Genomic DNA, 16,917 nt, shown 5'->3' with positions numbered 1-16,917 from the left:
GACTGGTTGTAATCATGAGAATGGAAGATGCAGAGGAACAAATAGGTGATAAAGAAGATAAAATTATGGAAAATAGTGAAGCTGAAAAGAAGAAGGAAATGAAATTATTAGATCATGAATATAGAATTAGGGAAATCAGAGATTCTGTAAAGTGCAATAATATGTATATCATATGTGTTCAAGAGGAAGGGCAGCAAAAAGTGGCAGAAGGTTTATTTGAATAAATTCTAGCTGATAACTTCCTTAAATCTAGGGAAGGAAACAGGAATTCAAGTCCAGGAGGCACAAAGAGCTCCCCTAAAAATCAACAAAAACAGGTCAACACCAAGACATATCATATGCAAGACAAGTTTGCCTAGGGAAACTTCCAAAAGACAAAGAGAGACTCTGAAAGCAGCTGAGGACAAAAGATCCTTAACTTACAAGGGTAGACACATAAGGTTAGCAGCACACCTGTTCATAGAAATTGGGCAGGCCAGAAGGTAGTGGCATGATATATTCAACATGCTAAATGGGAAGAATATGCAGCCAAGAATTCTTTATCCAGCAAAACTGTCATTTAGAATAGAAAGAGAGAAAAAGAGTTTCCAAGACAAGCAAAAGCTAAGTAGTTCATGACCATAAACAAGCTCTGCAAGAATTATTAAAGGGGACCATTTGAGTGGGAAAGAGAGACAAAAGAACAAAGACTAGAAAACAACAGGGACAGTCTACTGGAATAGTGACTTTACAGGTAATACAATGGCACTAAATTAATATCTATCACAATTACTCTGAATGCAAATGGACTAAATACTCCAGTCGAAAGACATAGAGTATCAAATTGGATTAAAAAAACAAAAACCATTTGATATGCTGCTTATAAGAGACTCATTTTACACCCAAAGACACCTCCAAATTGAAAGTGATGGAGTGAAGAACAAATTATCATGCCAATGGACATCACAAAAAAGCCAGAGTAGCCATATTTAGACAAACTAGATTTTAAACCAATGACTGTGGTATAAGATGAAGAAGGGCACTATATCATAATAAAGGGGTCTATCCAACAAGAAGATCTAACAGTTATAAATATGGCCCCAACTTGAAAGCACCCAAATATATAAATCAATTAATAAGAAGCATAAAGAAATTCATTGATACAATAATAGTAGGGGACTTTAACATCCCACTTACAACAATGGACAGATCATCTAAGCAGAAAATCAGCAAAGAAACAATGGCTTTGAATGACACACCAGACCGGATGGACTTAACAATTATATTCAGAATATTTCATCCTAAAGCAGCAGAATACACATTCTTTTCATGTGCATATGGAACATTCTCCAGAATAGATCACATACTGGCTCACAAATCAGGCCTAAGCCATACAAAACGATTGAGATTATACAATGTATATTTTTCAGACCATAAAGCTATGAAACTTGAAGTCAACCACAAGAAATAATTTGGAAGGTCTTCCAATCATAGAGGTTAAAGAACATCTTACTAAAGCATGACTTAGTTAACCAGAAAATTAAAGAAGAAATTAAAGCAAAAAGGAAGCAAATAAAAGTGAAAATATGGCAGCCCAAACCTTTTGGATGAAGTAAAGCTGGTCCTAAGAGGGAAGTATATAGCAATACAGGCCTTTATCAAGAAGCAAAAAAAGTTTCAGGCAATTGGGTTAGTCATTTAAATGTCATTTAATGGGTTAGTCATTTAATTGGGTTAGTCATTTAAATGAGTCGTTTAAGCATTCAGCTCTTGATTTTGGCTCAGGTTATGATCTCACGGTCATGATATTGAGCCTCATGTTGGGCTCCTCTCTGAGCATGGAGCCTACTTAAGATTCTCTCTCCCCCTGTCTCTACCCTTCCCCTGCTCATGCACACACACTCTAAAAAACAAACAAACAAACAAACAAACAAACAAACAAAAACAAGAAAAGTCAAATACACAAACTAATCTTAAACCTAAAGGTGCTGGAAAAGGAACATCAAATAAAGCCCAAAACCAGTATCCCAAATGAAATAACAGGACAGAATCATAGCAAGAGACCTAAGTGAAATAGACATAATATGCCTGATAGAGAATTTAAATAATGATCATAAAGATACTCACTGGAGTTGAGAGATGAGTGGAAGACTTCTCTGAAACCTTTATCAAAGAGATAGAAAACATAAAAAAGAACTGATCAGGGATGATGAACTCAATAAGTGAAATTAAAAATATAATAGATAGAATAAATAGTAGACCAGAGGAAGCAGAAGAACTGATCAGCAACCTGGAGGACAGAGTAATGGAAAAGAAGCTAAGCAGGTGAGAGGAAAAAACAAACAAACAAAATGAGAATGACTTGGGGAACTCAGTGGCATCATGAAGTGTAATAACATTTGCATTATAGGGATCCCAGAAGGAGAAGAGAGAGAGAAAAAAGGGCAAAAAAATTATTTGAAGAAGTAATAGTTAAAAAACTCCCCAAATTTGGCAAAAGGAATAGATACTGAGGTCCAGGAGGCACAATGATCCCCCAACAAACACTATCCAAGGACATTACCCGAAGACCCATAGTAATTAAAATGACAATAGTGATAAGGAGAGAATTTCAAAAGCATCAATAGAAAAGAAAACAATTATATATAAGGGAAACTCTGTAATGTTCTCAGTGGATTTTTCAGCAGAAGCTGCAGGCCTGAAGGGAGTGGCATGACATGTTCAAAATGCTGAAAAGAAAGAAATATACACCTAAGAATACTCTAGCCAGTAAGGCTATCATTCAGAATAGAAGAAAGATAAATAGTTTCTTAGAGAAACAAAAACTAAAGAGGCTCATGACCACTAAACCAGACATTCAAGAAATGTGAAAGGGGACTCTCTGAGTGGAAAGGAAAGACCAGAAGTAAGAGTAAGAAAAGTAGGAAGCATAAACACTGTAAAAATAAGTATAACTGTAAAAATAAGTCAAGGGACTCATAAAATAAAAAAAAGGAAAGCATGACACCATATACCTAAAATGTGGTGAGGAGAGTAGAGAATGGCTTCAAACTTAAGTGAGCATAGACTGCTATATGCAGAAGATGTTATATGCAAACCTAATGGTAACCATAAATCAAAAACCAATAATAGATGTGCAAAGAATTAAGAGAAAGGAATCCAAGTATATTACGAAAGAATGAGAAGAGAGCAAAAGAAAAAAGGAACAGAGAATTACTTAAACAACCACAAATCAAGTTTAAAAATGGCAAAAAGTGCATACCTGTAAATAATTACTTTGAATGTAAATGGGCTAAACTTAGTTCTAACAAAAAGACATAGGGAAATGGAATGGATAAAAAACAAGATCAACCTTTATGCTGCCTACAAGAGACTTATTTCAGACCTAAAGACACATGTGGGCTGACAGTGAAGTGATGTAGAAGCAAGTATCATTCAAATGGAAGTGAAAATGCCAGGGTTGCAATACTTCAATAGGACAAAATAGATTTTAATCAAAGATTATAACGAGACAAAGGACACTATAATCATAAAGGGGACAATCCAACAAGAAGATATAACAATTACAAATATTTATGCACCCAACATGAGAGAATCCAAATACATAAAATAGTTAATAACAACCATAATGGAAATAATCAATAGTAATATAATAATTGTAGGGAACTTTAACACCCCACTTACATCAATGGACAGATCACCTAAGCAGAAAAATCAACAAGGAAACAGTGGCTTTGGATGACACACTGGGCCAGATGGATTTAAACAGTAGAATTATAAATAGAATTCTAAAACAGTAGAATATACATTCTTTTCAAGTGCACATGGAACATTCTTTGGAATAGATCAATATTAGACCACAAAACAAGCCCCAGAAATGTAAAAGATTGAAGTCCTACTACACATCTTTTCTGACCACAATGCTGGGACTCTAGAAATGGACCACAAGAAAAAATCTGGAAAGAGCACAAATGCATGAAGGTTAAGTAACATTCTACTAAACAGCAAAGGGGTCAATTAAGAAATGAAAGAGGAAATAGGTTGCGGCAAGATGGCGGATTAGGAAGACGCTGGGCTCACCGCACGTCCTGCTGATCACTTAGATTCCATCTACACCTGCCTAAATAACCCAGAAAACCGCCAGAGGATTAGCAGAACAGAGTCGCCGGAGCCAAACGCAGACGAGAGGCCCACGGAAGAGGGTAGGAAGGGCGGCGAGGCGGTGCGCGCTCCACGGACTGGCGGGAGGGAGCCGGGGCGGAGGGGCGGCTCGCCGGCCAAGCAGAGCCCCCGAGTCTGGCTTGCAAAAGCGGAGGGGCCGGGCGGACTGTGTTCCGACAGCAAGCGCGACTTAGCGTCTGGGAGGTCATAAATTAACAGCTCTGCTCGGAAAGCGGGAAGGCTGGAGGACAAAGGGAGGGAGAGCTGCTGAGCCCCCTGACAACAGAGCTCAGTTTGGTGGGGAACAAAGGCGCTCGCCAGCGCCATCTCCCCCGCCCATCCCCCAGCCGAAATCCCAAAGGGAACCGGTTCCTGCCAGGGAACTTGCTCGCTCTGCGCAAACACCCAACTCTGCGCTTCGGTGGAGCCAAACCTCCGGCAGCGGATCTGACTCCCTCCCGCTGCCACAAGGCCCCTCCTGAAGTGGATCACCTAAGGAGAAGCGATCTAAGCCTGCCCCTCCTGCCCCCGAGCACCTTGCCTACCCACCCCAGCTAATACGCCAGATCCCCAGCATCACAAGCCTGGCAGGCTGCAAGTAGCCCAGACGAGCCACACCACCCCACAGTGAATCCCGCCCCTAGGAGAGGGGAAGAGAAGGCACACACCAGTCTGACTGTGGCCCCAGCGGTGGGCTGGGGGCAGACATCAGGTCTGACTGCGGCCCCGCCCACCAACTCCAGTTATACACCACAGCACAGGGGAAGTGCCCTGCAGGTGCTCACCACGCCAGGGACTATCCAAAATGACCAAGCGGAAGAATTCCCCTCAGAAGAATCTCCAGGAAATAACAACAGCTAATGAGCTGATCAAAAAGGATTTAAATAATATAACAGAAAGTGAATTTAGAATAATAGTCATAAAATTAATCGCTGGGCTTGAAAACAGTATACAGGACAGCAGAGAATCTCTTGCTACAGAGATCAAGGGACTAAGGAACAGTCATGAGGAGCTGAAAAACGCTTTAAACGAAATGCATAACAAAATGGAAACCACCACAGCTCGGCTTGAAGAGGCAGAGGAGAGAATAGGTGAACTAGAAGATAAAGTTATGGAAAAAGAGGAAGCTGAGAAAAAGAGAGATAAAAAAATCCAGGAGTATGAGGGGAAAATTAGAGAATTAAGTGATACACTAAAAAGAAATGATATACGCATAATTGGTATCCCAGAGGAGGAAGAGAGAGGGAAAGGTGCTGAAGGGGTACTTGAAGAAATAATAGCTGAGAACTTCCCTGAACTGGGGAAGGAAAAAGGCATTGAAATCCAAGAGGCACAGAGAACTCCCTTCAGACGGAACTTGAATCGATCTTCTGCACGACATATCATAGTGAAACTGGCAAAATACAAGGATAAGGAGAAAATTCTGAAAGCAGCAAGGGGTAAACGTGCCCTCACATATAAAGGGAGACCTATAAGACTCGTGACTGATCTCTCTTTTGAAACTTGGCAGGCCAGAAAGAATTGGCACGAGATTTTCAGGGTGCTAGACAGAAAAAATATGCAGCCAAGAATCCTTTATCCAGCAAGTCTGTCATTTAGAATAGAAGGAGAGATAAAGGTCTTCCCAAACAAACAAAAACTGAAGGAATTTGTCACCACTAAACCAGCCCTACAAGAGATCCTAAGGGGGACCCTGTGAGACAAAGTCCCAGAGACATCACTATAAGCATAAAACATACAGACATCACAATGACTCTAAACCCGTATCTTTCTATAATAACACTGAATGTAAATGGATTAAATGCGCCAACCAAAAGACATAGGGTATCAGAATGGATAAAAAAACAAGACCCATCTATTTGCTGTCTACAAGAGACTCATTTTAGACCTGAGGACACCTTTAGATTGAGAGTGAGGGGATGGAGAACTATTTATCATGCGACTGGAAGCCAAAAGAAAGCTGGAGTAGCCGTACTTATATCAGACAAACTAGACTTTAAATTAAAGGCTGTAACAAGAGATGAAGAAGGACATTATATAATAGTTACAGGGTCTATCCATCAGGAAGAGCTAACAATTATAAATGTCTATGCACCGAATACCGGAGCCCCCAAATATATAAAACAATTACTCATAAACATAAGCAACCTTATTGATAAGAATGTGGTAATTGCAGGGGACTTTAACACCCCCCTTACAGAAATGGATAGGTCATCTAGACACACGGTCAATAAAGAAATGAAAGAGGAAATAAAAAAAATACATCGAGAAAAAATGAAAACACGATGGCCCAAAATGTTTGGGATGCAGCAAAAACACTTCTAAAAGGGAAATTTATTGCAATAAACTTTCTTGCTTACTTCAAGAAGCAAGAAAAATCCCAAATAAAAAACTTAACCTTACATCTAAAGGAACTAGAAAAAGAACAACAAACACAACCTAAAACCAGTAGAAGAAAGGAAATAAGAAAGAGCAGAAATAAATGATATAGAAACTAAAAAACCAATAGAATAGATGAATGAAACCAGGAGCAGATTATTTGAAAACATCAACAAAATCAATAAACCTTTAGCCAGACCCATCAGAGAGAGACAGAGAGAGAGAGAGAGACAGAGAGAGATTCAAATAGATAAAATCTGAAATGAAAGGGGAGAAATAACAACCAACACCCCAGAGATACAAAAGATTGTAAGAGAATATTGTGAAAATTATATGGTAACAAACTAGACAATCTAGAAGAAATGGATAAATTCCTGGAAACATATAACCTCTCAAAACTAAAACAGGAAGAAATAGAAAAAATTTGAGCAGACCGATTACTTACCAGCAATGAAATTGAATCAGTAATCAAAAAACTCTCAGCAAATGAAAGTCCAGGGCCAGAGAACTTCACAGGTGAATTCTACTAAATATTTAAAGAAGTACTAATACCTATTCTCCTCAATCTATTCTAAAAAATAGAAGAGGAAGGAAAACTTTGTAACTCATTGTATGAAGCCAGCCTTACCTTGATACCGAAACCAGGTTAAGACACTATAGAAAAAGAGAACTACAGACTATTATCATTGTTGAATATAGATGCAAAAATCCTCAACAAAATATTAGCAAACTGAGTCTAACAATACATTAAAAAATGATTCACCACAATCAAGTAGGATTTATTTGTGGACTACAGGGGTTGTTCAGTATTTGCATGTTAATGAATGTGATGCATCACATCAATAAAACAAGTGATAAAAATCTTATGATCATTTCTATAGATGCAGAAAAAGTGTTTGACAAAGTACAACATCCATTCATTATAAGAAGCCTCAACAAAGTAGGATTAGAGGGAACATACCTCAATATAATAAAGACCTTATATGAAAGACCTACAGCTAACATCATACACAATAGTGAAAAACTAGAGCTTTTCCTCTGTAGTCAGGAAGAAGACAAGGATGTCCACTGTCACCACTATTATTTAACATAATGCTGGAGTCCTAGTCAAACCATTCAGACAAGAGGAAGGAATAAAAGGCATACAGATTGGTAGAGAAGAAGCAAAACTTTCACAATTTGCAGATGATATGAACTAATAAATTCAGTAGGTTTCAGGATACAAAATTAAAGTACAGAAATCTGTTGTACCTTTTTATACTAATAACAAAGAAACAGAAAGGGTCATTAAGAAGGCAATCCTCTTGGGGCGCCTGGGTGGCATAGTTGGTTCAGCATCTGACTTCGGCTCAGGTCATGATCTCACAGTTTATGAGTTTGAGCCCCACAATGGGCTCTGCACTGATAGTGCATGGCCTGGAGCCGGCTTCTCATTCTGTGTCTTTCTCTCTGCCCCTCCCCTACTTGTGCATTCTCTCTCTCTCTCTCAAAAATAATTAAATATAAAAAAATATTAAAAAAAAGAAAGCAATCCTCTTCACAGTTGCACCAAAGATTATAATATACCTGGGAATAAACTTAACCAAAGAGATGAAAGACCTATACTCTGAAAACTATAAAACATGGATGCATGATATTGACGTTGACAGAAACAAGTGGAAAATATTCCAATCCGTGCTCATGGTTTGGAAAAACAAATATTGTTAAAATGTCTGGTACTACCCAAAGCAATCTACACTTAATGAAATCCCTATCAAAACACCAACTGTATTTTTCACAGAGCTAGAATTAACAATCCTAAAATTTGTAGGGAACCACAAAAAACCCTGAATAGCCAAAGCAACCTTGAAAAAGAAAAGCAAAGCTGGAAGCATCATGAGTCTGGACTTCAAGTTATATTACAAATCTGTAGTGCTCAAAACAATATGGTACTGGCACAAAAATAGACACATAGATCAATGGAATAGAAAACTCAGAAATGAACCCACAACTGTATGGTCAATTAATCTTTGACAAAGTGGGAAAGAGTATCCAATGGGTAAATGAATGTCTCTTTAACAAATGGTGCTGGGAAACTAAACGGCAACATGCAAAAGAATGTAAATGGATGACTTTCTTACATTATACACAAAAATAAACTCAAAATGGATTAAAGACCTATACGTGAGACCTGAAACCATAAAGATCCCAGAACATAGGCAGTAACTTCTTTGACATTGGCCATAGCAACTTCTTTATAATTGTCTCCTGAGGCAAGGGAAACAAAAGCAAAAATAAACTGTTAGGACTTCAAAATAAAAAGCTTCTGCACAGTGTAGGAAGAAAAACTAAAAGGCAACATATGGAACAGGAGAAGATACTTACAAATGATATCTCTGAGAAAGGATTAGTATCCAAAATGTATAAAGAACTTCTAAAACTCAATACCCCAAAAATAAATGATCCAATTAAAAAATGGACAGAAGTCATGAATAGACATTTTTCCAAAGAAGATAGATGACTAACAAACACATGAAAAGATGGTCAACATCACTCATGATCAGGGAAATACTAATCAAAACTATAGTGAGTTATGACCTTCCACCTGTCACAATGGCTAAAATCAACAACACAAAAATCAATAGTGTTGGGGAGACTGTGGGGAAAAGGGAACCTCCTGCACTGTTGGTTTGAATGCAAACTGGTACAGCCACTCTAGAAAATAGTATGGATGCTCTTCAAAAAGTTAAAAAAAATAGAACTACAATCCAGCATTTGCACTAGCATGTATTTACCCCCAAATACAAAAACACTAATTCAAAGGGGTACATGCATCCCAAAGTTTATAGCAGCATTATCTACAATAGCCAAATTATGGAAACAGCCCCCATGTCCACTGGCTGATGAATGGTAAAGAAGGGGTGCATATATACAGCGGAATATTACTCAGACATCTAAAAAAGAATGAAATTTTTGTCATTTGCAATGACATGGATGTAGCTATACAGTATTATGCTACATGGAACAAGTCAGAGAAAGACAAATATCGTATGATTTCACTCTTATGTGGAATTTAAGAAACAAAACAAATGAGCACAGGGAAAGAAAAAAAAGAGAGGCAAACCAAGACATGGAGTCTTAGTTATAGAGAACAAACTGATGGTTACCAGAAAGGAGGTGAATTAGGTCATGGGTTAAATAGGTGATGGGGATTAAGGAGTGCACTTGTGATGAGCACTGGGTATTGTATGGAATTGTTGGATAACTATATTGTACACTTGAAACTAATATTACACTCTATGTTAACTAACTGGAATTCAAATAAAAACTTAGAAAAAATAACCCAATCAAACAAAGGAAAAAAGACAAACCAAAAATGGACTCTTATCTATAAAGAATAAACTGATGGTTACTAAAGGGGGGGAGGGAATGGGTGAAACAGGTGAGAGGGATTAAGAGTACATGTATGTGCACTGATGAGCAGTGAGTAGGGTATAGAATTGTTGAATCACTATATTGTCTTCCTGAAATTAATATAATAGTGTATGTTAACTATACTGGAATTAAGTTAAAAAAATAAAATAAAATTAGTAAGTCAGTCTTTTTCATGTAAGGTTGGGATGCTTTTCAAGGGCAGCTTCTGTGCTGGGCTCTTGGTGGATGAATCTGCATGCAGCTTTTTAAGAGCCATTTCTCAGTTTGCCAGTGGCCCTGTGGATCTTGTGAGCATGAGCCTTATTGGTCTTCAAAGCCACTTGTTTTAGGTGTTGGTCTTAAATATTGGCATGCCTAAAGTGGCATACAAATCCTATAATACTCAGGGATAGCTGTGGGTTTTGAGTTTCCTCCCAAATGTTGGTTGCCGTGATGGGGATAGGGTTTATGGTGAGTTTGTGCCTTAGCTTTTCCTACCTGTTTTGATGTGGTTTACATTTCATTTGCTTGATGTGAAGCAGTTGCTCTGCCAGTTTTTAGGTTTTTTCAGAGGAAATTGTTACATATATAGCTGTAGCTTCAGTGTGTCTGTGGGAGGATGTGAATTCAGGATCTTCCTACATTGCCATCTTGAACCAAAATCTGAACAGAAAAGAATTTGATGAGAAAACACTGTGGGAGTGTTTAGAGTGCTTACTTTAATGGCAGATTTTGGGCTTAGAGATAATGTTTGCATCTTCTCATTTTTGTCTTGTCTGTCTTGTGATATTTGATAAGGTTGTCAAATAGGACAGAATTTGCATTTATTTCTCAGTTCAGAGACCATCTTGATATTCTCTTTCGGCAGTTTTAAAACATTCCTAGGCGTGTTCATGGGTCAGATTTATTCATTGGGCTTTTTCTTTTTATGTTTGAATTTTGTTTATAGTAAGGTAAAAATATTAACAGGATAAATTTAATGTCCAACAAATTATTTGGGACTTCTTTGCTTGTTTTAAATTTCCACTCAAAAGTTTGAACAGGTAAAATCTAGGAATGTTAAAATCTCTTCAATTAGTTGTGCTTCCTTCCCCAACTTATCTTCAAGTGAGAGATCATTTATTTTGAGACATAGTCAACGTAATGAAATTGCAACACATTGAGAAAATCTCAAGAGGTCTATTTCAGTGATCAAGCATAGTGACCTGTTGGAATGAAAAATCCTCAAATAAGGTCAACATCTGATTTTTTTAAGTAAAATGTAAGCCTCACTTTAATCATTGTCTTATTTTTAATATCTTTTTATGTCAGCTTTATCTGCAAAGCAAAATTATTGCTTTTACTCTTTAGCATCTTTAAATATAAATAGAGAGAGACAGGGTGTGCTTACTAGGGATCTAACCTAAAGTATACAATAGATATTGTATGACCTCTCCTTGACAATTATTTGTTGTTGTATGGGAAAAATCTACTTAAATAAATGAATCATCATAGTTTGAGTGCTTTGAGCTATTTAGTATCAATAAATGGAGAGTGTAAGTCTTGATAATGGAAGGTCAAACTTAAAAATCTCCATTTCACACAAACTCTGGTCTTTCAGAAAAACATTTTGTGGTGATGTGTTATTGCTGGATTTTATCCCTTTTTTCTTTGGCCATGAACACATTGCTTGATTTTCATGGTTTTATTTTTTTTATTTTTTTTTATTTTGAAGACTTACAAATGTGTTTACCCTAAAGTTCCTACTTGTAGCTATATAAAGTTCACAGAAATAAATGTGAAGAAGAAATATTTGAGAAGTAGAGCTAATATTTTTTAGGGAAAATAAAGTGCTTAGAATTAAACAGAATGGTAAAACAGTTTATATTAATTATAAGTGAAATTACTTAAATTGTTTAGAATGTTAGATCTAGTATTTTGACTTGAACATAGTGAGAAGGGACCAAGAAATGGGCAAGGCACAGGAATGATCGTGCAACATGAGAGAGAGTTAATATAAAGGTCATTAAAATTACATCAAAATTATGTTTGCTATAAAATGGGGAAAAGGAGCAGACTTTGGCTATGTTTAAACTGATGGGTAGAGTTTGTTCCCATTTAAGGTTCGGAGAACTCTCCTGCCATTTGGAACTCAATTCAGATCTCTTCGTGTCTTCTACCCAGCCTGATCCCTCAATTAATATAAAGATTTTTTTTCTGTTTTACAACATGTTGCTTTTATCCCTTTGTTTTTGTACTCTCTTTACTGCATTGCCTTGTGTTGGAGTTAATGGTATAGTAGAATAAGCACAAATATTGTCGTAAAAACCCAGTTTATATTTTCTGAGTAACAGTTTACTCACTTGTAGAATGGGGAGAGAAATAGGAAATCCTGTGAGGATTCAGCTGGGAGGCTTCAAGTACCTGGCACTGAGCGGGCCCACAGTAAATGTCAGTGCCTTTCCCACTTCTGAGTTTCATCTCTAGTTTCCTTGGTAGTCTGTAAGTTCCTTTAAGGCAGGAAATGTGTTTTATATTCATAGTACCTTGTGCATAGTAGGTTCTAAAAGATTATTTGTTGAATTTAATTTACTGTAGAGCTGTGGAAGCTTAGCACTGTTATTTCTCATTTCTTTTTCCTCGGTCACCTTGGATTGAGATAAACATGTTGCTTTCGTGAAATTGAGGATTTAATTCAGTAGAATGCCATTATAATATGACTTACTCCATAGAGTTTGAATAGTAAGGGTCAAGTAATTTCCCTGGAAACTTAATAATACTCTATAAAATCTTACTAGCCTGTCTCACAGCATCATACTCACAGTGGAATTCTGGTGTGTTTAAGATGGTGAAGTCTCTATCTGTAGGAGTCTATCTAAAGGCACACAGTGAGAATATGGGAAATGAATGGCATGAAGAGAGAGCAAATGTAAATGTCATTGTAAGTGACATTACTTGACATTTTAAATCACTAATCTTCCAAAGTATGTTCTAATTTACTAAAATAAATCAAGAATTTCTTGTGAGCTCCCTTTGCTTAATTAATTATTAGCAGCAGAACAATATTCTATGATCCACTGCAATTTGTCTCCTTTGTGTTTATCTAGTATCTGACTCAAAAATGAACAGAAGTGTTCTGATTCAGCAGAACTGATTTTATAACTCATCTGCATTATAGAGCAGAAATGAATAAATGTTTGCTGAACATGCTACATATGCTTCCATTGCCAAAATGTTAGTTTTCTTTCCTTCTCAAAATATAAGATCTGAGAGATCTTCCTGGTTGAAGTTTGTAGGGTACTTATTTTGCATAGATATGTCTGTAGAGGCAAGTAGCTACCTTTACATGAATTTGTTTCCATGATTGGAATGTGAGAGCCCTTTTAATACTTCCTCATTATGATTTAAAATCATATATTCATTGCAGTTTTTTTCTTTAGAAGTAGTGGTGTATGCTAAAACAGGTTTCCTTTTTTTTTTTCAAGTAGGCTTCATGCCCAGCGCAGAGTCCAATGTGGGGCTTGAACTCATGACCCCGAAATCAAGACCTGAGCTGAGATCAAGAGTCAGTCACTTAACTGACTCAGCCACCCAGGCACCCATTTTTTGAAAATGCAGTATGCTCTTTTGTTGGAATAAAGACTAAACACGCTTCCCATTCATGCAATAATGTTTGTTGTTCTTATGATACAGCTTCTAATCCTTTATAATCAGTCTTTCTTAAATTTCATTGAAAGGCAATTCGTATTTGTTATCTTTCTATTATGAATGAGGGAAACTGAGGCTCAGTGTTGACTCTTTCCCTGTTTTAGCTAGTTAGGCATTCAAGGAAAATGTGCTGCTATCTTAATGATTTACTTTTGTTTTCAATTTCAGTTTCAAAGAACATTTGAGTCTCTTAAAAACGTTTCCAATAAATCTGACCTCCAGAAAACCTACCAGAAGCTTGGGAAGGAGCTGGAAAATCTGGATTATTTAGCCTTCAAACGTCAGCAGGTAGGAGTCAGAACTTTCCTTGGTGGAGGAGATGAACACTTTAGCTTTCTACCACCCTGCCTGTCAGTTTTAAGTGGATCTGGGGAAACTTACCTTCTAATGTTTAGGGCAGAAATAGGTTGTGCTGTGCTGTGCTGACCTGCCGTGTTCATACAGATTCATTGTGGTCCTTGCTTTAAGATGTGCAGTTTGGGGGGTTCCACATGTGTCCATATACCTCTCTTAAAGAAAACTCCTGCTGGTTTGTGAAGATATAGCTACCCTTTGATTCAGGATGCCTCAGTGGCATATAGGAAACCTCTGTGATGGCTTGGCCACATGGCTTTTATATTTGACAGGGGGATACTTGAGGAGAAAAATCACCTGATGACCAGGAAAAGGATATAGATGTACATACAAAATTAAGGGAAAGGATCATGAATATGTCAACGTATGAATCAACCTTTAGTTTTCTTGTTTGATCTCTGAAGATTAGTGAAATTTTGCTGTGTAAATTTGAACAGGAAAATATACTTTACAAATGCAAGTCTTTCAGCCTCCTTTTAAACTCCAAATAAATACAGAGCCAGAATAGACTTTTATAAGATTACTTTTAGAATTAGTACTAAAAACATGTATTAATTATCATTAAGTTCTGTGTGTTTGCAAGATACTGCCGCAGTAATTAGCTAGCTAATTTTCCCAAGCTGATCTTCACCAGTTTCTTCCCAGCCACTAGGTGTCAGAGTTGTCAAGCTTTTACTTTGATTGTTTATTCCAATCAGAACAGCCAGATAGACGTTTAAATTAGGTTGCATGAAATTCGGCAATGTGCTCAGTGATGGATAGCGTCTAGAAAAATGACTAAGTGGCTGGCTCGTATGGGCAGGCACCGAGTCCATTACTTAAGAGTCTTTCCTGTTAGTGTGGCAAAAGGTGCAACTCTCTTGCCATTGCCCAATTCACAAATTTTGGATCTTTTGGATGGAGTTTTCAAAGCTGGGTATTTATTTATTTATTTATTTATTTATTATTTTTTATATTTATTTATTATTTTTTATATTTATTTATTTATTAATATGAAATTTATTGTCAAATTGGCTTCCATACAACACCCAGTGCTCATCCCAACAGGTGCCCTCCTCAATAACCATCACCTACCCTCCCCTCCCTCCCATCCTCACCAACCCTCAGTTTATTCTCAGTTTTTAAGAGTCTCTTATGGTTTCGCTCCCTCCCTCTCTAACTTGTTTTTTCCCTTCCCCTCCCCCATGGTCTTCTGTTAAGTTTCTCAGGATCCACATAAGAGTGAAAACATATGGTATCCATCTTTCTCTGTATGACTTATTAGTTACACCTTATGGAGTCACCACAGTATGGTCTAGAAATATTGACTTGAAAAGAGAATTGTGTTCTGGGTTTGCTCTATCACTGACATTGCATGGGCATTTAGCCTTCCCATTGCCCTGTATTCCTGAGAAGGTGTATTTGTTTTGTAGAATGTCCTGGGGTAAATGGAGTATCTCTGCATATATTTAATTTATATGAAAAGGACACAATATCCATTGAAGTTTTATTTACTTATTTTAAAATTAGTGAGGGCTTACATATTAGCACATGTACAGAAGCAGTCACAGTTACAGAGAACTACTACAGGAATCTCCCATATGATGCTACTTAAAATTCACATCATAAGTCACTGCTCTGGCCTATGCATTTTTTAGTACAGTTTTGTTTTCCAAGAGCCATATTTTACCACTGAGGGATATTTGAGTTGGCAGGCAGTAGTCACTACCCTCTTCTCTTATTCTTTCTTATTAGCACATTTTCATTGATTAGATTCTTGCATTAGCTAATTGTGAATTTGGAAAAATGCTAATGCTTCAAGGGCAGGAGGGTAGAACTCTGACAGGATGGCCTTGAGGACAGATAAGTAAATTGCATGTGTGTATGAGTAACATATGGGCACATGGGGTGTAAATATATGTGTGTGTGTATATATATGTATATATATATATATATATACATATATATACACACACATACATCATATATACTATTAAATGGCAATTATGTATCACACATGGTGATTAATACCTATATGGATTAGATACTGAAATGTTGATAATAATATAATGGGGATGCTTTTATGAGCACCATTTTAAGGCAAGAAAATTGTTAAGAGAGTTAAGTAACTTGCCTAAGGTCACTGGGCTAATAAGACATAAAGCTGGGCTTCAAATCTAAATCTGTAGGACTCCACACCTGGGTGGAGTCTTATTCCCAGTATCCCTGCAGGGAGCCAGGCTGGGGTAGGAAAGTGAGGAGGTCTAGATATGCAATATGAAGATAATTTTAGGGATGCCAGACCCAGGGCATAAAGAGACCTTTGAGAGTGGAGTACCTTACCTGGTGGGAGGCAAAACAGGCAAAACACTTCTCTCTCTGCCTCTCTTTCTCTCATGCAAATTGTTCAATATATACAAAAACACGAAAGGATTTTTGGAAGAATATCTTTAGACAGCTAAGAAAATGCATCAAACTTTATCTTCACAATCTTCTGAGTGTTATGTCTAGTAACCATGGTTCTAGTGAAATTTATTCACACAAGGCAGTGTTTTAAACTCAAAGGGACAAAATTTAACTGCATACACATCAGACTGTCAATCCTTTTGTATTATTCAACTCCACCTCTCCCTATCAGTGATCATTTTTTTTCTACCCAGAAAAGATGGGAGGGGAATTGGAGGGAAGGAGAAAGAGGATGATAGAGTAGAAAGAAAGTCAGGAACCAAAGAGTGATGGAAAAAGAGGGAAGGGGACTTGTAGGGATATGATAAGAGGGCTCAAGTGAGGGAAATTAAACTGTACTTGGTTTTACACTATGTCCCTAGAACTCTTGATGTAATTGATCACCCAACCCCCCACCCCTCAGCCTGTCTCTGTGAAGGGATATTAAAAATAAGACCTGGGAAAATATTATCATAAATGAAAACATTAATTCTTTGAAGAATTTAAAAAATCTTAAAATAGAAAAAAGGGAGAGAAAAA

At 37.1% G+C, this 16,917-nt stretch overlaps 1 protein-coding gene across 2 annotated transcripts in view; it reads left to right on the top strand.

Annotated features, from left to right (window-relative positions):
* Positions 1 to 16,917, top strand: part of CTNNA3 (catenin alpha 3) — a 1,753,506-nt gene that overhangs the window by 148,147 nt on the left and 1,588,442 nt on the right. For both annotated transcript variants that reach the window (XM_043596448.1, XM_043596447.1), the window contains exon 5: positions 13,768 to 13,887. In XM_043596448.1, the coding sequence (XP_043452383.1) occupies positions 13,768 to 13,887 (120 nt within the window). The remainder of the gene's footprint in view (positions 1 to 13,767; positions 13,888 to 16,917) is intronic.

The sequence above is a fragment of the Prionailurus bengalensis genome, chromosome D2 (genome assembly GCF_016509475.1).
Source record: "Prionailurus bengalensis isolate Pbe53 chromosome D2, Fcat_Pben_1.1_paternal_pri, whole genome shotgun sequence".
Taxonomy (NCBI): domain Eukaryota; kingdom Metazoa; phylum Chordata; class Mammalia; order Carnivora; family Felidae; genus Prionailurus; species Prionailurus bengalensis.
Note: the sequence above shows the minus strand (reverse complement) of the source record. Positions and strands in the feature narration are given on the sequence as shown.